General features: G+C 52.3%; 1 protein-coding gene across 5 annotated transcripts in view; it reads right to left on the bottom strand.

Annotated features, from left to right (window-relative positions):
• ATL1 (atlastin GTPase 1) overlaps positions 1-17,222 on the bottom strand; it is a 27,540-nt gene extending 10,318 nt beyond the window's left edge. For 2 of the 5 annotated variants that reach the window (XM_072038063.1, XM_072038064.1), the window contains exons 1-6: positions 16,573-16,759; positions 6,210-6,457; positions 5,714-5,848; positions 5,193-5,297; positions 4,673-4,723; positions 3,222-3,278 (exon numbers count right to left, since the gene is read on the bottom strand). In XM_072038063.1, coding sequence (XP_071894164.1) covers positions 3,222-3,278; positions 4,673-4,723; positions 5,193-5,297; positions 5,714-5,848; positions 6,210-6,457; positions 16,573-16,744 — 768 coding nt within the window. In that variant the 5' untranslated portion in view covers positions 16,745-16,759. Of the gene's footprint in view, positions 1-3,221; positions 3,279-4,672; positions 4,724-5,192; positions 5,298-5,713; positions 5,849-6,209; positions 6,458-16,572; positions 16,760-17,143 lie in introns of those variants that run through there. The other 3 variants (XM_038179852.2, XM_072038066.1, XM_072038065.1) reach the window with 2 other exon arrangements.

Genomic DNA, 17,222 nt, shown 5'->3' with positions numbered 1-17,222 from the left:
TCTTTTTCAGAAAATGGTTTTCAGAAAAAAATCACGCCTCCAGTGCCTCCTCTACACAGGAAAGCTGCGTCCCACAGAAGGGATCCATGGGTTGCAGAGGGAAGCCCTGAAAGCAGAAGCCCCAGAGGTGCCAGGGCTTCTCCTACGTGTATGAATAAGCCAGTAAGTGGGATGCATTTCAGTGGAATTTCCCTAAAACTCATCTATGCTTAAAACAAAGGTTCTGGGGAGGGAAAGTATTTCACCTCCTTAATTTTCTGCCATAAAACATCAGGAAAAAAAAATAAGAAAGAAGAGAACAGTGAGCTGGCCATTCCTAAAGGCATTACAAGCCCCAGCAAATGTCCACAGCTAGCTCTTCCAGGACATGCTGTTCCTTCTGAGACTGTAAGAAGCTCAGGAAGCATGACCATGTTTAGGACTTTTCCACAAACGCATTATGCACTCTGTACTGTTTGGCCTGGGAGCTATTTTCTTTTTTTTTTTTTTCTAAAGCAAAATTGTTCCCAACAGGCTGCCCGTATCCCACCTAGCGTCCCCCCTCCCCAAGGCACGGCGACCTGGCAGCAGCCGGTGCGGTGCACGAGGTTCTCCGCAGGCACAAGGCAGCGGGAGGAGGGAGCAGAAGGGAAATGTGCATTTTCCACAGCCAAGAGCTGCTTCCTTTCCAGCAGCATCCACTGAGGGCTGCAAACTGCAAAGGGCTCAGCCTTTGGTGCTCTCCTGGACAGACCAAGGTCTGCACTTGGTGTCTCGCTGTTCCCCCGATGTCTGACCACTCCGTAGCAGTCACTCAAGAAGATCCTTTTTCAGGATCTTCATGGGGACAGGCCAACCCCATGATGCTCACCTGGCCACGTCGCCAGCGATCCTTCCCCCAGCGTCCATCTCAGCTGCGAGGGTTACTACCAGCCCTTTGATATTTTTCCACAGATCGTTAACGGAGATTGCAATGAATCAGAGAGACCCTGGGGGGAGCCCCAAGGAAGCACTTCTGAAGGATGATGATTTCCCCATTAAAATTAGCTCGGCGTTCTCAGTCATCTATCAGTTAATGGGTTTTTAATCCATTTACACGGATTAAAGCAGACAATGCTGACTTGGGCTGTTGTTCGCTTTCTTTTTGAGCAGCATTGTATGGAGATAAGGCGTACAGAAGGCAGGATGCCGTGGTGATAGTTACCTTTATCAACCAAACTTGGGGTCTTCTTCAAAATTGATACTGGGATTGCTTGACAAGACTCGCTATCTGCAGAACTGCGTGACTTGACAGCAATTACGGTCTTTGGTGAAATCACAGGCTATTATCCAGCCCTAATGACTTAAGCATATTTAAAAGTGCCTCATTACAGCCCTCTTCTTACTGATGGAGTAGGAAGTATTTCGCTTTCACTGTGATATTTGGCTACAATATTCTGGTACTTTCTAAATAAGGAACAGAAATATTTATTTAATGTCTGGCTTTTTCTGCACCATGTTACCATTTTCTCCTAGCTCTTACTACAAGTCCTATACTTTTACTGGTAGCTTTAACAAGGTTTATCAGTCATCGGCCCATGCTAGCATCCAATATCCACTCAAAGCTCCCCAAAATCTCAATTTGTCCATTTGTCGCGTTTTTTAACCTTTTCATTTTATTCCCACTTCCTGACCACGGCCACCTTATAAACACCTTACGCCTTCCAGGCTGATGGTGTGGCCAGCAACTCTCTTTTTATGTTGGAAAGCAGAAGTAAAATAGCTGTAACCCACTCCCAATTATTACTTGCATTTTTATAGCGTGTTTTTACTCCCTGTTGTATTTCATTTTGGGAAGCTCACAAAATCCCCAGCCCGCTACCAGCTCACCTACTGCGGATGGAAGCTGGAAGTCACAGCAAGCCACTGGGACTGCCAGAGAGCACCTGGATAAGGAAACAACCTCTACAGGATGCCCCACAGAAGGGGTCCTCCTGCTTGGCACTGCAATTATGCAGAGTGCAGGGGATAAGCAGCCCCGCTGCCAGAGCCCTGTAGCCCCACAATTACACCGGGATGTGTGGGGGTCTCCCAGCAGCACTCTCCATCCCTGCTGGCCCTGCTTCCTGGCTTACACCCACTGCCCACGATCCCCAAATCTTCCAAACCTGTTCAATCACCTTCCCAGGGGCACAGGTCTAGGTACAGCCCTTATCAAAGCCGTACAAAACCATGACTTGTTCTGTTACAGGTCTGCAGGCATAGCGAGCTGCTGAACCACCCTTCTCAACAGCAGCTGCTACAGCCACCCCATGGACTCCTAACCCCCTTCTTCCACTTCTTTTCATCCCCCTTCATGGCAGGGGCTGCCACAGCCCATCACCTCCCCCCATCCTGAGCTGCTTGTAGCCCTGGCATCCAGAGCAAGCCCTTTGCCTGACACTCTCCCTCTTCCGAATGCCAGCTTTTCACAGGTTGGGAAGCAGATGCTGCTTATTTGAAGCTAAAATCCCACTTAAACCGAGCCTTCCCACAGCTCTGCTGCCACCCGCCAGCGCTCTGAGCTAATCCCTGTCCTCCTCTCTGCCAAGAGCTGGGATTCCGGGGGCAGGTGGCTTCAAGCCTCTGACAGCAAAGGCTGGGCAGAGAGCGTTAGGAACCTGGCAGTGCATTCATCACGCAGCTCTGCCACAAAACCTGACGGCTTTCCAAGCCCAGCAGGACGAGGCAGAGCTGTGGGGCTGGCTGCCTGCGCAGTCTCCTCTCTCTCCCTCCTTCAGCTGGGGGCATTGCAGCACTGCATGCACAGCTCCCCGAGGCCGAGCATGGCTTGTATCTGGGAGCAGGGCTCTGCCAGGACGCAGCTGATGCCACACAGAGCTCATTGCGTTTCACCCCATGCCTTTTGTCCCCCCTGAACAAAGCCTCCCACAGATAACAGCCTCCAGCTGCATCCAGACCTGCTGGGCGAGGAGGCTGCTGCAGGGCTCGGCAGAGCTGCCAACAACAAAGGTTGGGAGTGGAAAGAAAGAGGGATATTGGATGTATTCAGAAACCTCCTGGGGGCAAGGAAACACAAAGCCCTTCCTTCGCTTCAGCAGAGCCAGACTCCAGGCCTCCCTTTCTCCTCCCTGTCCTGCAAACTGCAGTGACACCTCGTGGCAAAGCCACCCAGCTCAGGGCCAAGCCACCTCCAGCAGCAGGACGCGTGGTGGCCAGGACCCTCTACTCACCTGGAAACGTGGCCAGGACCCTCTACTCACCTGGAAAGGTTTCAGGAACGTTTCCTCCATGGCCAGCCGTCCGTACTCAGTGAAAAGCTGGAGAGAGAGGCAAAGAACAACAGGACTTTTAGCTCCCCAGCATACGTGCAGGGCATACAGCTGTGGCCACACAGGCACAAGCAGCAAGGCACAGTTGTTGATTTGGGGTAAAAAAACAGCATTTGCAGAGCTGGAACCGAGACTGGCTGGCTGTGTGGTTTTGGTTCCCATTTAGAGGCAGATAGAGCTGTTAGGGACAATGGCCATGCTAAGCCCTTATGTGAAAGATCTCGCCTAGAGTTTCTGGCTGCCAAATCTGTGAAAAAATGGCTCAAATCAGCTGCTTGCTGTTGCTTTCATACCAACCAGAAACTTCACGTGCCAGAGGGGACTGCTGGAGCCCAGCTCTCTTTAAACACTCCAGGAAGAAGCGGAAATGAATTCAGAAATAAGTACTTTCCCTGCAAACCCCCACTGTGCAGACTGTAAGATCAGCCTACCAGCAAGATTTGAAGGCTCTCCAGTCTCTCTGGGCTGTAATTCCTAAGCGAAGGCACCAATAATGTATTTCACAGATGCCTAAAAATGGGTCAACACATTAAGCAATAATGGCTTAAAATTCAAACTGAAAGATCAGATTTGCACTGGATAAGTTCAACATCTAGAAGGTATTATTGTTAAGCAATATTTACTGGCTGAAACAGTGCAGAACTCTTCTGATTTTTCCAGGCAGACTCCTGCTTTTCTTTCCTTAAGCTAGCAAAAAAAAAACAAACTAACTAACCAGTCAAACAGTCACCCAAACAAAAGAGAAAAGTGTAAGTAGAGGTAATACCAGGAGATAGGCAGGACAAGAGTGCCACAGAAAAACAAAAAAGGGAAAAAAAAGCAACCTTAGCTGCTTGTCTCCAACAAGCAGGGTTGTAATTATCCTTATGGGTCACCTGTATTGAGCCTGTACCAGATGTCAATACCCAAGTTTATAAACCAGTACCCAATTTATTTGGGTTTCTCAATCAAAAAGTCCTATCCTGTGGTGTGAACAGTGCAACTTCTACCTTCAGCTTCCCACTCACGTAGTCAAAGGAGCGCTTTTACTGCCACCACTCAAGGCACGCTGCAAATATGTCACACAAGTAACAGAGCCTCCATTTTAAATACAGGACCCCTGCTGCTCCCCTGCAGGGCCTGACTCTGCTCCTGGCAAGTGTCCCATTGACTGCCCTGCCAAACAGCCCAGGCCCCAAGCAGGTGTGCTACGAGAGCACAGGCAATATAGGTTTCAGTCCTGAGCGAATGTTCCTCCATGCTCATGAGCTGAAGTGAAAGCTGGGAAACTCAGAGACCCTTCTGTGGCTCCAAACATGCCTTTCCAGCACAATGCAGCTTGCATGTGTGGAGCATAATGCAGACACCCCGGTGACACGGAGCAGCAGGACAACGGGACTTACCTGTAGGTGCTGCAGATCATCCTCCTGCACGTTCTGGGACAAGTTATAAACCTGCATGAGAAAACAGAAACTTCAGACCACTCAGAATGGCCTGTCCCTTAGGCCAGTGCATGGGTTGGTGTGGTTGAAGCTCATGACATGACCACGGGGACACAGCCAAAGGCCCAGGTGGCTCCTGGTGTGGGTACAAGACAGGCCCCAAGCACAGCTGTACTGCTGGGCAGACACAGACAGACAAACAGGCACAGCAAAACATGCCAGCATGAGGGCAGCAAGGGCTGTCGTGCCCCAGCCAGGTAGCCTGTCAGGTCCAAATGATGCTTCTCCTCCTCCATTTATGTGTTGAACTCTGTATCAAGACCCAGCTTCCATCCTGTTAATGCTGCTCTCCGGGAGCAAAGAGCAGAAGACAGGAGGGGAAGCCCAGAGGTTTGTCCAGCAGCATTAGGCTGGTGCCAAGCTGCTGGTTTTTAGCCACCACCTTTAAGGAACTGCTTCCTGGAGACAATCCCATTCTTACCTGTATCGAGCTGATCATTGTGCTAAGGGCAAACACGGTGGCTGAATCCCGCAGGGTGGACTGGCTGTCAAAGGTCCCCTGCGTGTCCATCAGCAGCACTGCAACCTGACAGGCAGAAAGCTCCAGGTCAGCTTGGAAAACACTCAGTGAAAACACTCTCAGATGCCAACAGGGTGGGTGGGTGAATGCCAGCCGTGTTATCGTGTGGGGAATCTCACTGCCCATGCCTCAGACTCACAGTTGGTGGAGGACAAAGGAAAAGAAAGAAACTCTGAGGAGTCCAGAGTTGGAGAAACACCCAGACAGTGTATCAGGGACACAGGGGGGCACCAAGATATCATATTGCTCAGTGCATTAAATTATGCTAAATCAGGGATATGGTATCAAGACATTCTCTAAACTTGCACAAGCATTTGAGACACTCATGGCAAGGCAGGGGAGTCTTACAAAAGCTGAAGCAGCGAGATGAGCTGACCAGCAACAGAGAATTAAAAAAAAACATGCGGCAGAAAAGCAAATACCTTTTTACCATCAGGCTTGTCCACCAGGAAAACCTCACTCCATATCTGAATGCCAGTCGTCTCCCGCTCAGACCCTCCCCTCCAGGAAAAACCAGTCAGAGGCTCGTTGTAATCTCCAACCCAGTCCACTGCTTCCTGCAGGTGGGAACAAAAGAAGCGCTGAAGTTCTCATGCCACTTTGGTTTTACACTTTTCCTCTGTGTTGCCTCCACCCCAGCGCTGGAGAGAGGCATCCCCTCCAAGAGTGGTTTCCCACAGGGCAGTAAATGTGAGCATCTCTGCTCCAAGGCCACGAAAGGCAGAGTCCCACTGGAGACCCACTAATGTATGGGGTTGTGGAAGCATCTGCTCTATTTTATTTTGTGAGGCCTCATGTTAAAGAGAGGCTTGAGCATCTCTTGAGCACTGAGCCAGTGTCCTGCCCAGCTCATCCCTGAGCAGCACATGGGAGCAGCACTGTACCTGCAGGAAGAGCCCCCTGCAGCTGCAGCCATACCTTGTTGTACATGTACCGCAGCATGAAGTCCATCAGGAACGACTTTCCTTTCCTAAAAGCTCCGGCAACAGACACAGCCACGACCTCTTTATCTCTGACAGCCTCTGAGAGGAGGATGCGGTTCAGCGCGGCTTCGTCCAGTTCAAAGGAATGGTCATCTTTGACGATGAGGACTTGCACCGGTCCTGCCTTCCTCACAGACTCCTCCTCCTCCGAGCTCCATTCGTAAGTCTTCTCTGCAAAACTACCTACACAAACAGCGAAACAAGAGCAGTTTGGTTCCTTCTGCAAAGCACAGAATCACAGAGAGCAGGGCTGGACAGGGCCCTAACAGGTCAGTTAGCTCAAATATCACCCCAAAACAGCATAACTCGGAGCAGATGTCTGTCCAACATTCCCCAGACATCCTGGTGGAGCCACCCAGCTGCTTTGGGGCAATCTGTCAGCATGCCCAGCCCTCCCAGCAGCCAGGGAGTTTGCTGGGATCCTCCTGGACAAATGTTCCCGTCAGCTTTTGTCCTACAAGAGCTGACATGAAGAACAGATTATTCTCTTCTTACCTGCAACATCTTACATACACACAGACTGTCCTAGCCTCTCCATGTCCTTAGCCTTCTCTGTGCTAGACAGGAGAACTCCAAGCCCCTGATGATCATTGCTTGCTGACTACACTGTTGTCCTCGTTTCAACCGGGATAGAGTTAATTTTCCTCCCAGTGTCTGGTGTGGTGCTGTGTTTGGGATTTAGGATAATAACATTTGTAGCACACCGATGGTTTAGCTGTTGCAGAGCAGCGCTTACACTAGGTCGGCGACTTGTGGCTTCTCATGCTGCCCTGCCAGCGAGGAGCTGGGGGTGCACAGGGAGCTGGGAGGGGACAGAACCAGGACAGGGACGTCCCAGGACTGTGGTATCATGTGGAACCATAAAACCTGGGGACTTGGCTTAGGGGGCTGCCACTGCTTAGGGTCTGGCAGTGCACCGGTTGGTGGGTGGTAGGCTGTGGTGTTGTGAATCACTTGATTTGTGTGTTCTGTTATTACTATTATTATTATAACCTCTTCCTTTTCTGTCTTATTAAACTGTCTTTATCTTAACCCACGAGTTTTGCCTTTTTTTCCCCAATTCTCTCCCTCATAACAACAAGGGGGCAGTCTGCATGGTGCCGAGCCGGGTCACACCACCGCTGCCTGAGCATCTCTCAGTGCTCTCCTCCACACGCTGCCCACCAGGCCCATCCCGGAGGCTCCTCAGCCATGGATGCAGCACTCGAGCTGAGGCACACAAACACCTCACGGATCCACCAAGGACTGCCTGGATGCATCCTATGCGGCTGCTGTTTCTGTAGCAACAGCGCAGCTCAGGGGCCTGCTCCATCTGCAGGCCGCACTGCCGCTCTCACCACAACCTGCTGCTCCTGTAACCTGCTCAAATGACCACTTCCCTGTCTTTGGACAGCAAATGTGGGTGTCCAGCACCAAGTCACTGCCACCTGCACACAGTCCCTGCCACCCCGTTTGGTTCCCTACGACGAGGGGGCTGCTGATGGCAGCTCCCCGGTGTGGGCCTTATTCACCGTCAGCCGCCCGGCGGTTCAGCAGGCGCAGGCCAGCTCCTGGAATTTTCCTTTCATTGTCTCCCGACTTCCCAGCACAGGAAAGGAAAGCCCAAGGTGATTAATCACGCTGCTCAGCTCACCTACGGCCACGTAAAAATCTCCTCGCCAGCGGGGAAGGGAGCACGCGGTGGAAAGTTTCCCCTCGTTTCTACAAAAAGTCCCCGGGTCGCTGGCTCAGGCTGCAAGTTTCTAAGCACGGGAGCCTGAAGTCTCTGTTTCAGACCCTGACCTCAGGGGCCCAGTTTTCAGCCAGTCCCAGCTGTTTCAAAGCACAGGGCCGATGCGTGCACACGCTAAAAAACGAACTATAAATACCACAAGGAATGGGGTTTGCCCATTCCGGGCCTCTTTATAAAGGAGCCTCCAGCAGCAACTTCTTCTTTTAGATAACAACGGTGCTTTTGTACGCGGTTCTGATTTCCTATGATCCTGAAATATCAGGATCATTAAGCCTTGTTGCTAGGGGATATCTGGTGGTTCTCAGACATATACTGCGAGCTTTCTTTGCTCACAGTTGAAAGACAAAGATCTTTTCTTCCCGATGCCTGGACTTTCCTTAGCAAAACAAAAGTCCCGAATGCTCTGAAAAGCTAGATTCTCCACCAGCCTCCAGCAGCACCAAACTCCCTCCGAACACCATCCCCTGGCCCATGCCACTGCTGGGTGGCCACAGGAAAAAGACCTTCCTATTCCCAATGCCCAGACATCACCAAGCCACCTGAAAAATGAAGCCCCTGAGCGCACTCGGTCCTCTTGCTGCGCACACCACACACCATTAAGATCTCCCCAGCACATAAGCACAGACAGGTGCCAAAGGGCCACAGGTTTGCGTGCTCATTTTAAGGACTGCCATGCTGCAGATGCCATATAAAGCCTCCGATCGGAAATACCTCTCTCCCGTGGTGTTTCCCAACACCCCGTTGCGCTAACCGAGTCCAGTTTCTTTTTTCATTTTTACAGCTGCATAAAAAGGACAGCGGAGAGATCCTTGTAGGATGTGACTCATGGCGGAGGCAGGAAAAAATCCGCAAATGGAATTAAATCTAAACATTTCTGACTGTAGCCATCAGCGGAGGCAAAGCCATCGGCGTGCAGGTGGCAGAGCTGTACCACCGCCCCAAACCCACCTCGGGGCCACACAGTCAGCACCCAGATGGGCACAAAACTGCTGCCCAGGGCCTCATGCAGAGGCAAGGTGGTGAGGACATCCCCAGCTCGGACCTTGCTGTACATCTGAGCATGTTGAGAGCCTGGGGAGAGCCTCGCTCATCCCTCCTGTCCTGCTAGAAGGGAAGCTTTGTGCCAAACTTCCCCCTGCTGCTGCTGGATGAGGTCTCCCGGGTGGTCCTCTCCCTCCAGTTCAACTGCCAGAAAGAGCAGAGACCAGTGCTCTGTTCCAGGGGCTAATGGAAATCTCCACTGAAGAGTTTTTACCACTTCCCACCAGTCTCACATGAGAATGAGAGCACTCGGGGATATCAGGAGCAGAGCACTCGTGCATTTCTGCGGTGCTGCAGCAGCTCCTCGCAGGCAGAATGGGGTCGAAAAGGGATCTAGCAGGTGGTCGTCCCCACTGCCATCACCAACAGTAAGCAGCTCAAAGACGTTGTGTTGTCCATTCAAAACCCCAGAACCTGTGAGGAACGCCTTGTTTTTCTTCACCAGGTATTGACAGCTTTTGGGAGAGTGTCTCTGGACAGAGGCAGCCGCCCAAAGCGGCCGTGGTCTGCTGGAGGACATCGCTGCCTCTGCCACCTGAGCTGGCTGTTTGCACAACACGGGGGCAAAATACAGAGTGTTATGAACAGGATATGCTGATTTTCCAGTTCATTAGAGACATCAGGAGAAAAGGCACTATATTAAACAGGTCTCTGAGCTGATTTCAGCCCTATTAGCTCTGTTTCTTTCATGGAGGCCGTCTGCAAACAAAACTCTATCTTTCATATTTATTTCCATGTGATGAAACTTCCGCATCCTGGTTATTAGATTATCTGCTGTACTGGACAGCCAGAGATTTTTTTACAAGCTGGCGGCACATTACTGGAAATCAATTATTTTAATTGTTCTTTCCGGCATAAATTAGTTATCTGCTTTGAAGGAAGTCGTACCTGGCAATGGCAAAACATCATCTGGCCAAAAAGGAAAGGAAGGAGGCCTAAGCTTTCCTAAACACGCTCTTTTATTTTTTTTTTTTTACTCGTTTTCCAACTCGACTCCTCCTTTCTGTCGGCTCTCTCTCGGCGCCTTGCAATTACGTCAATTCTCAAGCTGCTCATTCAGAAATTGCCAGGATACAGTTCCTTTTTCCCATTTCATAACAGCTCGTTTCCATGACTCGAAAGCGGGGTGGAATCCGCGTCTCTTTTCCATATGGTGATTTAAAGTGGAAAGGTGGAGGAGACTGGAATTTGCATTCGTGCTTATTGTGTTGTCAGACAGCAGCAAGAAAATGGCCCTGCTCCTGCAGGCAGCCCCGTAACACAGGGCTGCTCACTTTGTGAGGAAAAAATAAAGCACTTTTCAATTGCTGTAGGATTTTTTTTTGGTTAAAATTAAATAAAGTTTAATAAACTACACCAGCATATTTCACATTTTGCCCATGTAAGGTCGGACAGCTGATTTAATGTATTTAAGCTCCCATAGAAGAACAGATTAGATAAATTACATGTCACTGATCACGCAGCATACTTTGGTGAGTACTTAAGCCTGTTCTTCCTTAGTTATGGACAAACAGGTCACAGAAATGCTGACTCCTTTCCAGAGGCCCGCTAATAAAGTCATCTTTTTTGCTAAACGAGTTTGCGCAATAAATACATTTCATTCCAGGGACTAACCCATGACCCAGGGCATCATCTGTGCAAACACAGGCTGCCTAAGAGACCTCGAGAAAAGCCAGCTTGCCAGCCCTGCTCTTGTGCTTTCGTGGCGCCCAGGAACCTTACCTACGTATGCACACCCTGTGAGATGCCAGGGCTGCAGCCTGGGTCCTGATTCCCCTGCTGAAATACACAGACATAAAGTGGGGCAGGTATTCTGAGGGTCTTTGAACCCAGTTTCTTCACTGCATGAAAAAAAAAAAAACACTAAACTACCAAGGAGATAAAATAGAGGCTTAATGTTTTAACTTGTTGTTCTTCCTCTGGAATGAAACTTCCCTGTACTGGCTGGGTTAGGTCGCTTATCAGCAGCCCTCTTGGGATTAATTCGATCAGCAGCGATAGCTGTGCGGATCCCTTCTGAAGCCGTTTCCACCCCAGCCGTTTGCCTTACAAACATATCGCAGTGCCACCAACATCACCACGAGCCCAGCACCGAGCAGACCGCGGCCAGGCAGGATCCCTTTGCACAGAGGGCTCCTGCTGCCAGGAGGCTTATCTGTCCTGTGCAAACAGCTCCGGCAGAGAAAGACATCTCTCTCCAAGCTACGGTATCCCTTGCACTTATCCCATTCAGCACTGCCATGCCACAGGTTCTGCTCGCTCCGCTGATGCTGAACTAACTCCACGGGCTGCCAAGTAGACAAAGATCATGGGCAAAGCTCGGAGGAACATGGAAAAGGCAGCGCCGCTTTGAGCACATCAGAGACCCTCTCCTTCCCTCCAAGGCTGGTGCAGAACTCTCTATCTTACCATGCTAATAAGGAAAAATGAGAAGTAAACTGACACAAAGCACATACTGGATGTCGTAGAGCAATAACCTGTATTGATCCTGCACAGCGGCAGGGTAGGGGAAGAATAACACTCCCTACTGAGTGCAGAAGGACACAGCTGCATCCCGAGGTGCTGAGACTGCCTGGGCAGCTATGAGTGAGCAAATTCCCCAGGCGTGGGGCTGCCATAAGGTGTCTAGACAGCGCTGCCCCTGGGAGATGGTGTCTTGGAGAGGACAAAGCGGGGCTGCCCAGCTGGGCAGAGCCCTCCCTTCCATCCATCAGTGCTCTGCAGGCTTGCTGCTCCGAGCTCCGTGCACAGACACAGTCACTGCTCTGTCTTGAACTCAGGTGTAAGGCAGGCTCTTGGTGAGCACCACCACCCAGGCGATGCAAAAAATAAGCTCCTTCCCTGGTCAATAGCCCACGGCGGGTAAAAAGCCACACTTGGTAGCAGCCCGGGGCTTGCTTTGAGATCCCAGGCTCTCCCCTCCGAAGCACAGCAGTGTTACTGCCCCTGCTTGGGGCCATCAGCACCCTGCCATGCCCCCAGCGAGCTTCTCTGCGCCCAGGGTGCTCGCAGGAGGCAAGATGCCGAGTGCACCTCCTTGCCACCAGCCCTGAGTCATCCAGCTGGCAGCACAGCAGCCTCGACTACAGCACGAGCAGCTCAGCTTCTTTTTGCTCTGGCAGCCGGAACGAGGAGCTGAGTGAGCGTGCTGATAACGCCGGTGGTTTAGGAACTCCCTGCATGGAAGGCTGCTGGGAGAAGCAAGGGTTTGGGGTGATTACTGGCCACCAAACGGTCTGTTACAACAGGGGCAGCTCAAATGCCAAAATACGAAGTGAAACCAATGCCTGTTACCTCTCTCATTAAATTTCAGTGCCTTAGCCAGCCCTGAAACAACAGCAATACCTATCCGGGCGGAATTCCCAAGGCTGAGCCTGTAATTAGCATGCTTCAGAGACAGGCACACCAACTACCTTGGGAAGAAAGCAGATCAAACAGATTCCCTTCTAGAGGTCGTTCAGGAAGTTTGAGGTCATGTCAGACAGCCCCGTGGTTATGCTCATGCCAGTCTACGTGCCAGGACTGGCTGATTCAAAGCCCAGGTGGGCAACCCTCAGAGGGAACCTTATCCCATCTCTGTTTGTCAAAATATTATCATAAGAGAAACTACAGAAAGGCCATCATTTATTCCTCAGACAGAAATTCCGGGACTGTTCGCTCACCCACGTTTAAGTCTAGCCAGACACGCATGTGACACGATGACTGAAACACACCTTGCACAAATACGTCCCCAAAAGTCTTGCTTTGCACCCATTATGCATTCCTTGCATGGTCCTTAATCCACTTTGTCAGCAAGCAGCCTCCCTCCACCACCAGTATTTCATTTACTCATTTCTGCCTTTAAATCAGTTTTACCCTTTTGTTGTTGCCTGAAAACAAAGTTTGGTCAATGTGCCACAAGATCCCAGGATACGGCATGAAAGGCCACTACGCTCTGAAGGAATGTAAAAGTATATAGAGGGCTTTAAACACATTTTACTGGCTTGGCAGAGGTCGGTGAGCCTCCACCTCATTTGGGAGGTTTGTGTTCAGTTCCTTCATCACCCTAACACTTAACTGTCCTTCACCTGATCACAAACATGAGCATTTCTCCAGGACCCAAGGAGCTGGGGTGGCTCCAGAGCGAGGTGGCTTTGGAGGTGATCCACTGGACACCCCGCGCCTCGCAGGCAGGACAGAGCAGAGGAGTTACTACAAGGCCTGGTGCCTAGGAACATCACCTAGGCCCTAAGCAATGTTTGTGTGTGCTCCTCACCTCTATGTTTAGCAGAGAAAATACAGCAAGACACAGCCCCACAGGCTGCCTGCCCTGACGTTGACCAAGCTTCTTGATGCACGGGCACAGCATGGAGCATGACCACGGCAAACCAGGCCCAAGGGATCCTGCTTCTTCCCCAAAAGGGGAAAAACAGGCTGCCCTTGCTCCTCCTAATCTTTGAATGAATCAGATCCCGCTCTTCTGATTTATTATATAATGCTACGGCCTCAAAAGGGCATGAGGACCAACCACCACGTGCTGGATCTCCAGCCTGCAATGTCCTCGTCTCTTCTCACAAGTCCCAGCACTTCATTTTCCCTTCTCATTTACAAGCTAGCAATTTTGTTGTGAATCTTCTCATGTCTATTTTTATTTTATGCAAAGGCTCACCTGCCTGAAAAACCTCAGCTTTCGCTTCTCAGGAGGTTCCCAGCGCTCAGAGTGACAAAGAAACGCCTGGAAGGGGAATCTGAGGTTCCGCCAGAAAAGGTCGGGAACAAAATGACAACCAGAAGGGCTGTTAGCACTGTTCCTTCACACCAACCAACACCAAAATCGTCCTTCTCTTTCCAGCTGAACCCATGAAGAAAGTGTGCATGAGGAAAGTGTGGCACCAATGATCTGTCTGGCCTGTTTTGGAAGAGTCCCTTCCCCCAAAATAGTTGATCAGCACTTCCCGACCATCGGGCTTCTTTAAGAGCTCTCACTAACCTCTAGTCCGGCTTGAAAACCCTGACCAACAAGTATTACCTCTGTACTCCCTTTTACGGTTTTGAAACTGAATTCTTGACGAGTGGGTCATTCTGATTACAGCATGGGCCGTGATGGGAAATGAGAGATTTCAAGCAGTTTGTCCTCGTCTGAGCTGTGTAAAGGAGTGACGGGGAGCAGAGATCTCTAACTACCGAGCACCTGCAACTGCAAAGCACCAAGAATTTCAGAAAAATAAAAAAAAACATCAGGGGAAGCTACTATGCGCCTTCATCAAGCTGTAAAACCAGGATCCCTTCCTCTGATGCACAGTTCTAGGTGTTTTTGTTTCATATCCAGCTCCCTCGGCTGCTCATCCCACAACCAGCAGCGGTTGTGAGGTCTCGGCACCGCTTAGCACGCTCAGTAACGGAGCCCTAAATGCTGCACAGCCTTACACTGACCTCCTGCCCCGGGCTAAACCCTACACTTGATGCATTACATGCCCTGTGTGAGCTCGCGGGGAGGTATACATGTGGCAGCAACCTAGCTTTGATAGCTGACTGGAGGCAATTTCTTCTGGGCGCTATGCAATCGCTCACCCTAATTTACTCGGTGATCTTTAAAAAAGCAAATTGTTTTTATGAGACAAAGGCAAAAGATTGCACTAAGCAGTCATCTCCTTTCAGGCCTGGCTAACTGGAAAGGAACTAGGACGGAGTTTGATCCGTTTCAAAATAGCGTAGTATTTTTAATGACCCATAAGCACATTTTTAGAGCACACTGAGGATGTAGCTGGAGGGCCCGGATGGTGAAAGGCTCAGACTCCTCCTTCAGCAGGCAGGCTGAGAAATGGAGCCCTGAATTCCCCCTTGGGCTGATGTCAGCACCCAGCGGGCACAAACACATCCTTCAGGGCACCGAGGTGCTGTCCTACAAATGCACGCTTGGTTAAAGGGGGCTTTTGCTGGATTACAAAGCAAAAGGGGGCTTTTGCTGTCTAATTTATTACCTGTAATAACATCAACCGGCCTGGCAAAGTGCTGGGAATCATTCTAGGAATACCTAAACCTCTGTGGGTACAATTTGGCTCCATGGATGGAAGGCAAACCTGCTTAGATTCGCAGGTGGTTCCAGGTTCTTGCGAAGCTTACCAAGAAGCTAAGCAAGAGTTTAGCGAATCAGCAGCAGATCGCCTTAGCAGCACACTCACACCAAGATACGTGCTTAATTGTTCCGCTAGGCCAAGGCTGTACCTTCCTGGATGAGGTTTTTCTCCCTCGAAACCCGCTTTGCCATCGCTTGCATTTTCTCCTCACGCTACCAAGATGAGAGGGGAAGCTCGAGCGCGTGTACGTGCGCCCAGTGCTCAACGAGAACGGGACTGACAGTTCTGTGAGACAAGGCTGAGAGCATCAAAATATTCACGAGAAGTTTCCTCTGCTGCTTATCCAAGGCCTGGCAGCCTCCTCGGAGTGTCACGGCCCCAGACGGCCCTTATCAAATGGACGCTGCTGATGTTCCCCCGCTCTCCTGCGAAGAGGCCACCGCAGGCTCCGTTATCTGAACGCCTCTGCCAACACGTCCCTGAACTGCGAATCATTACCGTGGGAAACGCTCCAGTCATCTGTCCAAATTAGAATGTAATTTGTGTGTCTAAACATCACGGCTCGGCTCACCTGCTCCGCCTGAGGAGACAGGGCACCCCGAGCGCCGAGGGCTGGGTTTGCAGGGCGCACAACTCGGGGGATGACAAATCACACCCTAAATGACGGCAAATTGCCATATTAAAGCTGCTTTTCCCACAAAGCCCACGATGCATCAGCAGAAGCCGGTACAGCGGTGCAGCAGCGAAGGGCGAACAAAGAAGGATGCGGGCAGGGGGAGAGGGGCTCGGAGCCCCCCGGGCGCCCTGCACAGCCCACCTGTGGGCCCAGCTTTGGCTCTGCATGGCTGGTGGGCACTATTTTTCCCCCAGATCTGCCTGTAGGATGGCGGGTTGGAGGAGAAGGGAGGCCTTGAGGGAAGCAAGGCTTCCTCCTCCCTCTGCGGGTGGGAAGGGGCGCTCTGAAAACGGCCCCGATGCTCCTGCAGAGCCTCAAGGAGGAGGCAAAGCCCCGTGTGGGACCAGAGGGCTGGGCGTGCGGGACCCCCGCTCGCGTCCCCATCGTGCCAGCGAGGCTGGGGCTGAAGGGGGGCAGCGGGGGCGGCCAGGAGGAGCAGCAGCAGCAGTAACAGCAGCAGTGACAGCAGTAACAGCAGTAACAGAAGCAGTGACAGCAGCAGCAGCAGCAGCAGCAGCACTAATAGCAGCCCCCCCCCGCGCAGGCCGAGGGCGGTGGCGGCCGGGGACAGGCCTCGGCAGCCTCTCAGCCTCCCTCCCTGCCTCCTTCCCTGCCTCTTTCCCCGTCCCCAATCCTCCCCCACACCCCTCGGACCGGCCTCCCCCTCCCCTCCCTCCCGCAGCCCCCCCCGGGCGCGCCCCGTCCCACCCCATCCCGCAGCCCCGGGCATTGTTCGGCCGCCCCCTCCCCTTTTTTCCCTTCCCCTCCGGTGCCGTGCCGTGCCGTGCCGTGCCTCCTACCCCAGCTGCTCCTTTCCCTACGGTTCCGGGCCATGGTGGGGGCTGCCCGGGGCTACCCGGGAGGCGGTGTCGGTGGCTACGGGAGGCTCCGTGCGCGCTCCGAGCCGCGCTGCGTCTGGCGAGGCTGCCGCGGGGGCGGGGGGCGGGCGGGGGCACCGGCAGCATCCCCGCCCGCTTCTACGGCACGGCTCGGCTCGGCACAGCACGGCTCGGCTCGGCAAAGCACGGCACGGCAAGGGACGGAGCCCCAAGGGGTGCCCGCAGCCGGAGCCGGCTCGTCCCCGGGCGCTGCGCACCCTGCGCCGGGTACCCACGGCTCGGCCCCCCGCTGTCATCCCCCCGTGGGGTGGGTGGGGGTGGAGGTAGGGGGTGAGCTGCAGAAGGGTAGCCCAAAGGGGTAGCCCAAAGGGCTGGGGGTCACGCCTGCACGCCCCTCGCCCCGGGATTGTGTCCTGCTTGGGGTGCCCTGAAGGTCTGGGGGTGCACACGCACCATGGACACCCCCTCCCCATGCACACTTGGGCTCCCCATGCACACAGTAGGCAGAAATCCTGCCCTGCTCACCCCTGGTGCACACTAGGGTGAAGAAATCACTGGTCGGATCCTGCCCTGGGGTGCTGCCCCCCATCCATGGCAGCAGCAT

Source organism: Anas platyrhynchos, chromosome 5 (genome assembly GCF_047663525.1).
Source record: "Anas platyrhynchos isolate ZD024472 breed Pekin duck chromosome 5, IASCAAS_PekinDuck_T2T, whole genome shotgun sequence".
NCBI lineage: Eukaryota > Metazoa > Chordata > Aves > Anseriformes > Anatidae > Anas > Anas platyrhynchos.
The sequence above is the reverse complement of the archived record's forward strand: the minus strand, read 5'-3'. Positions and strand labels throughout refer to the sequence as shown.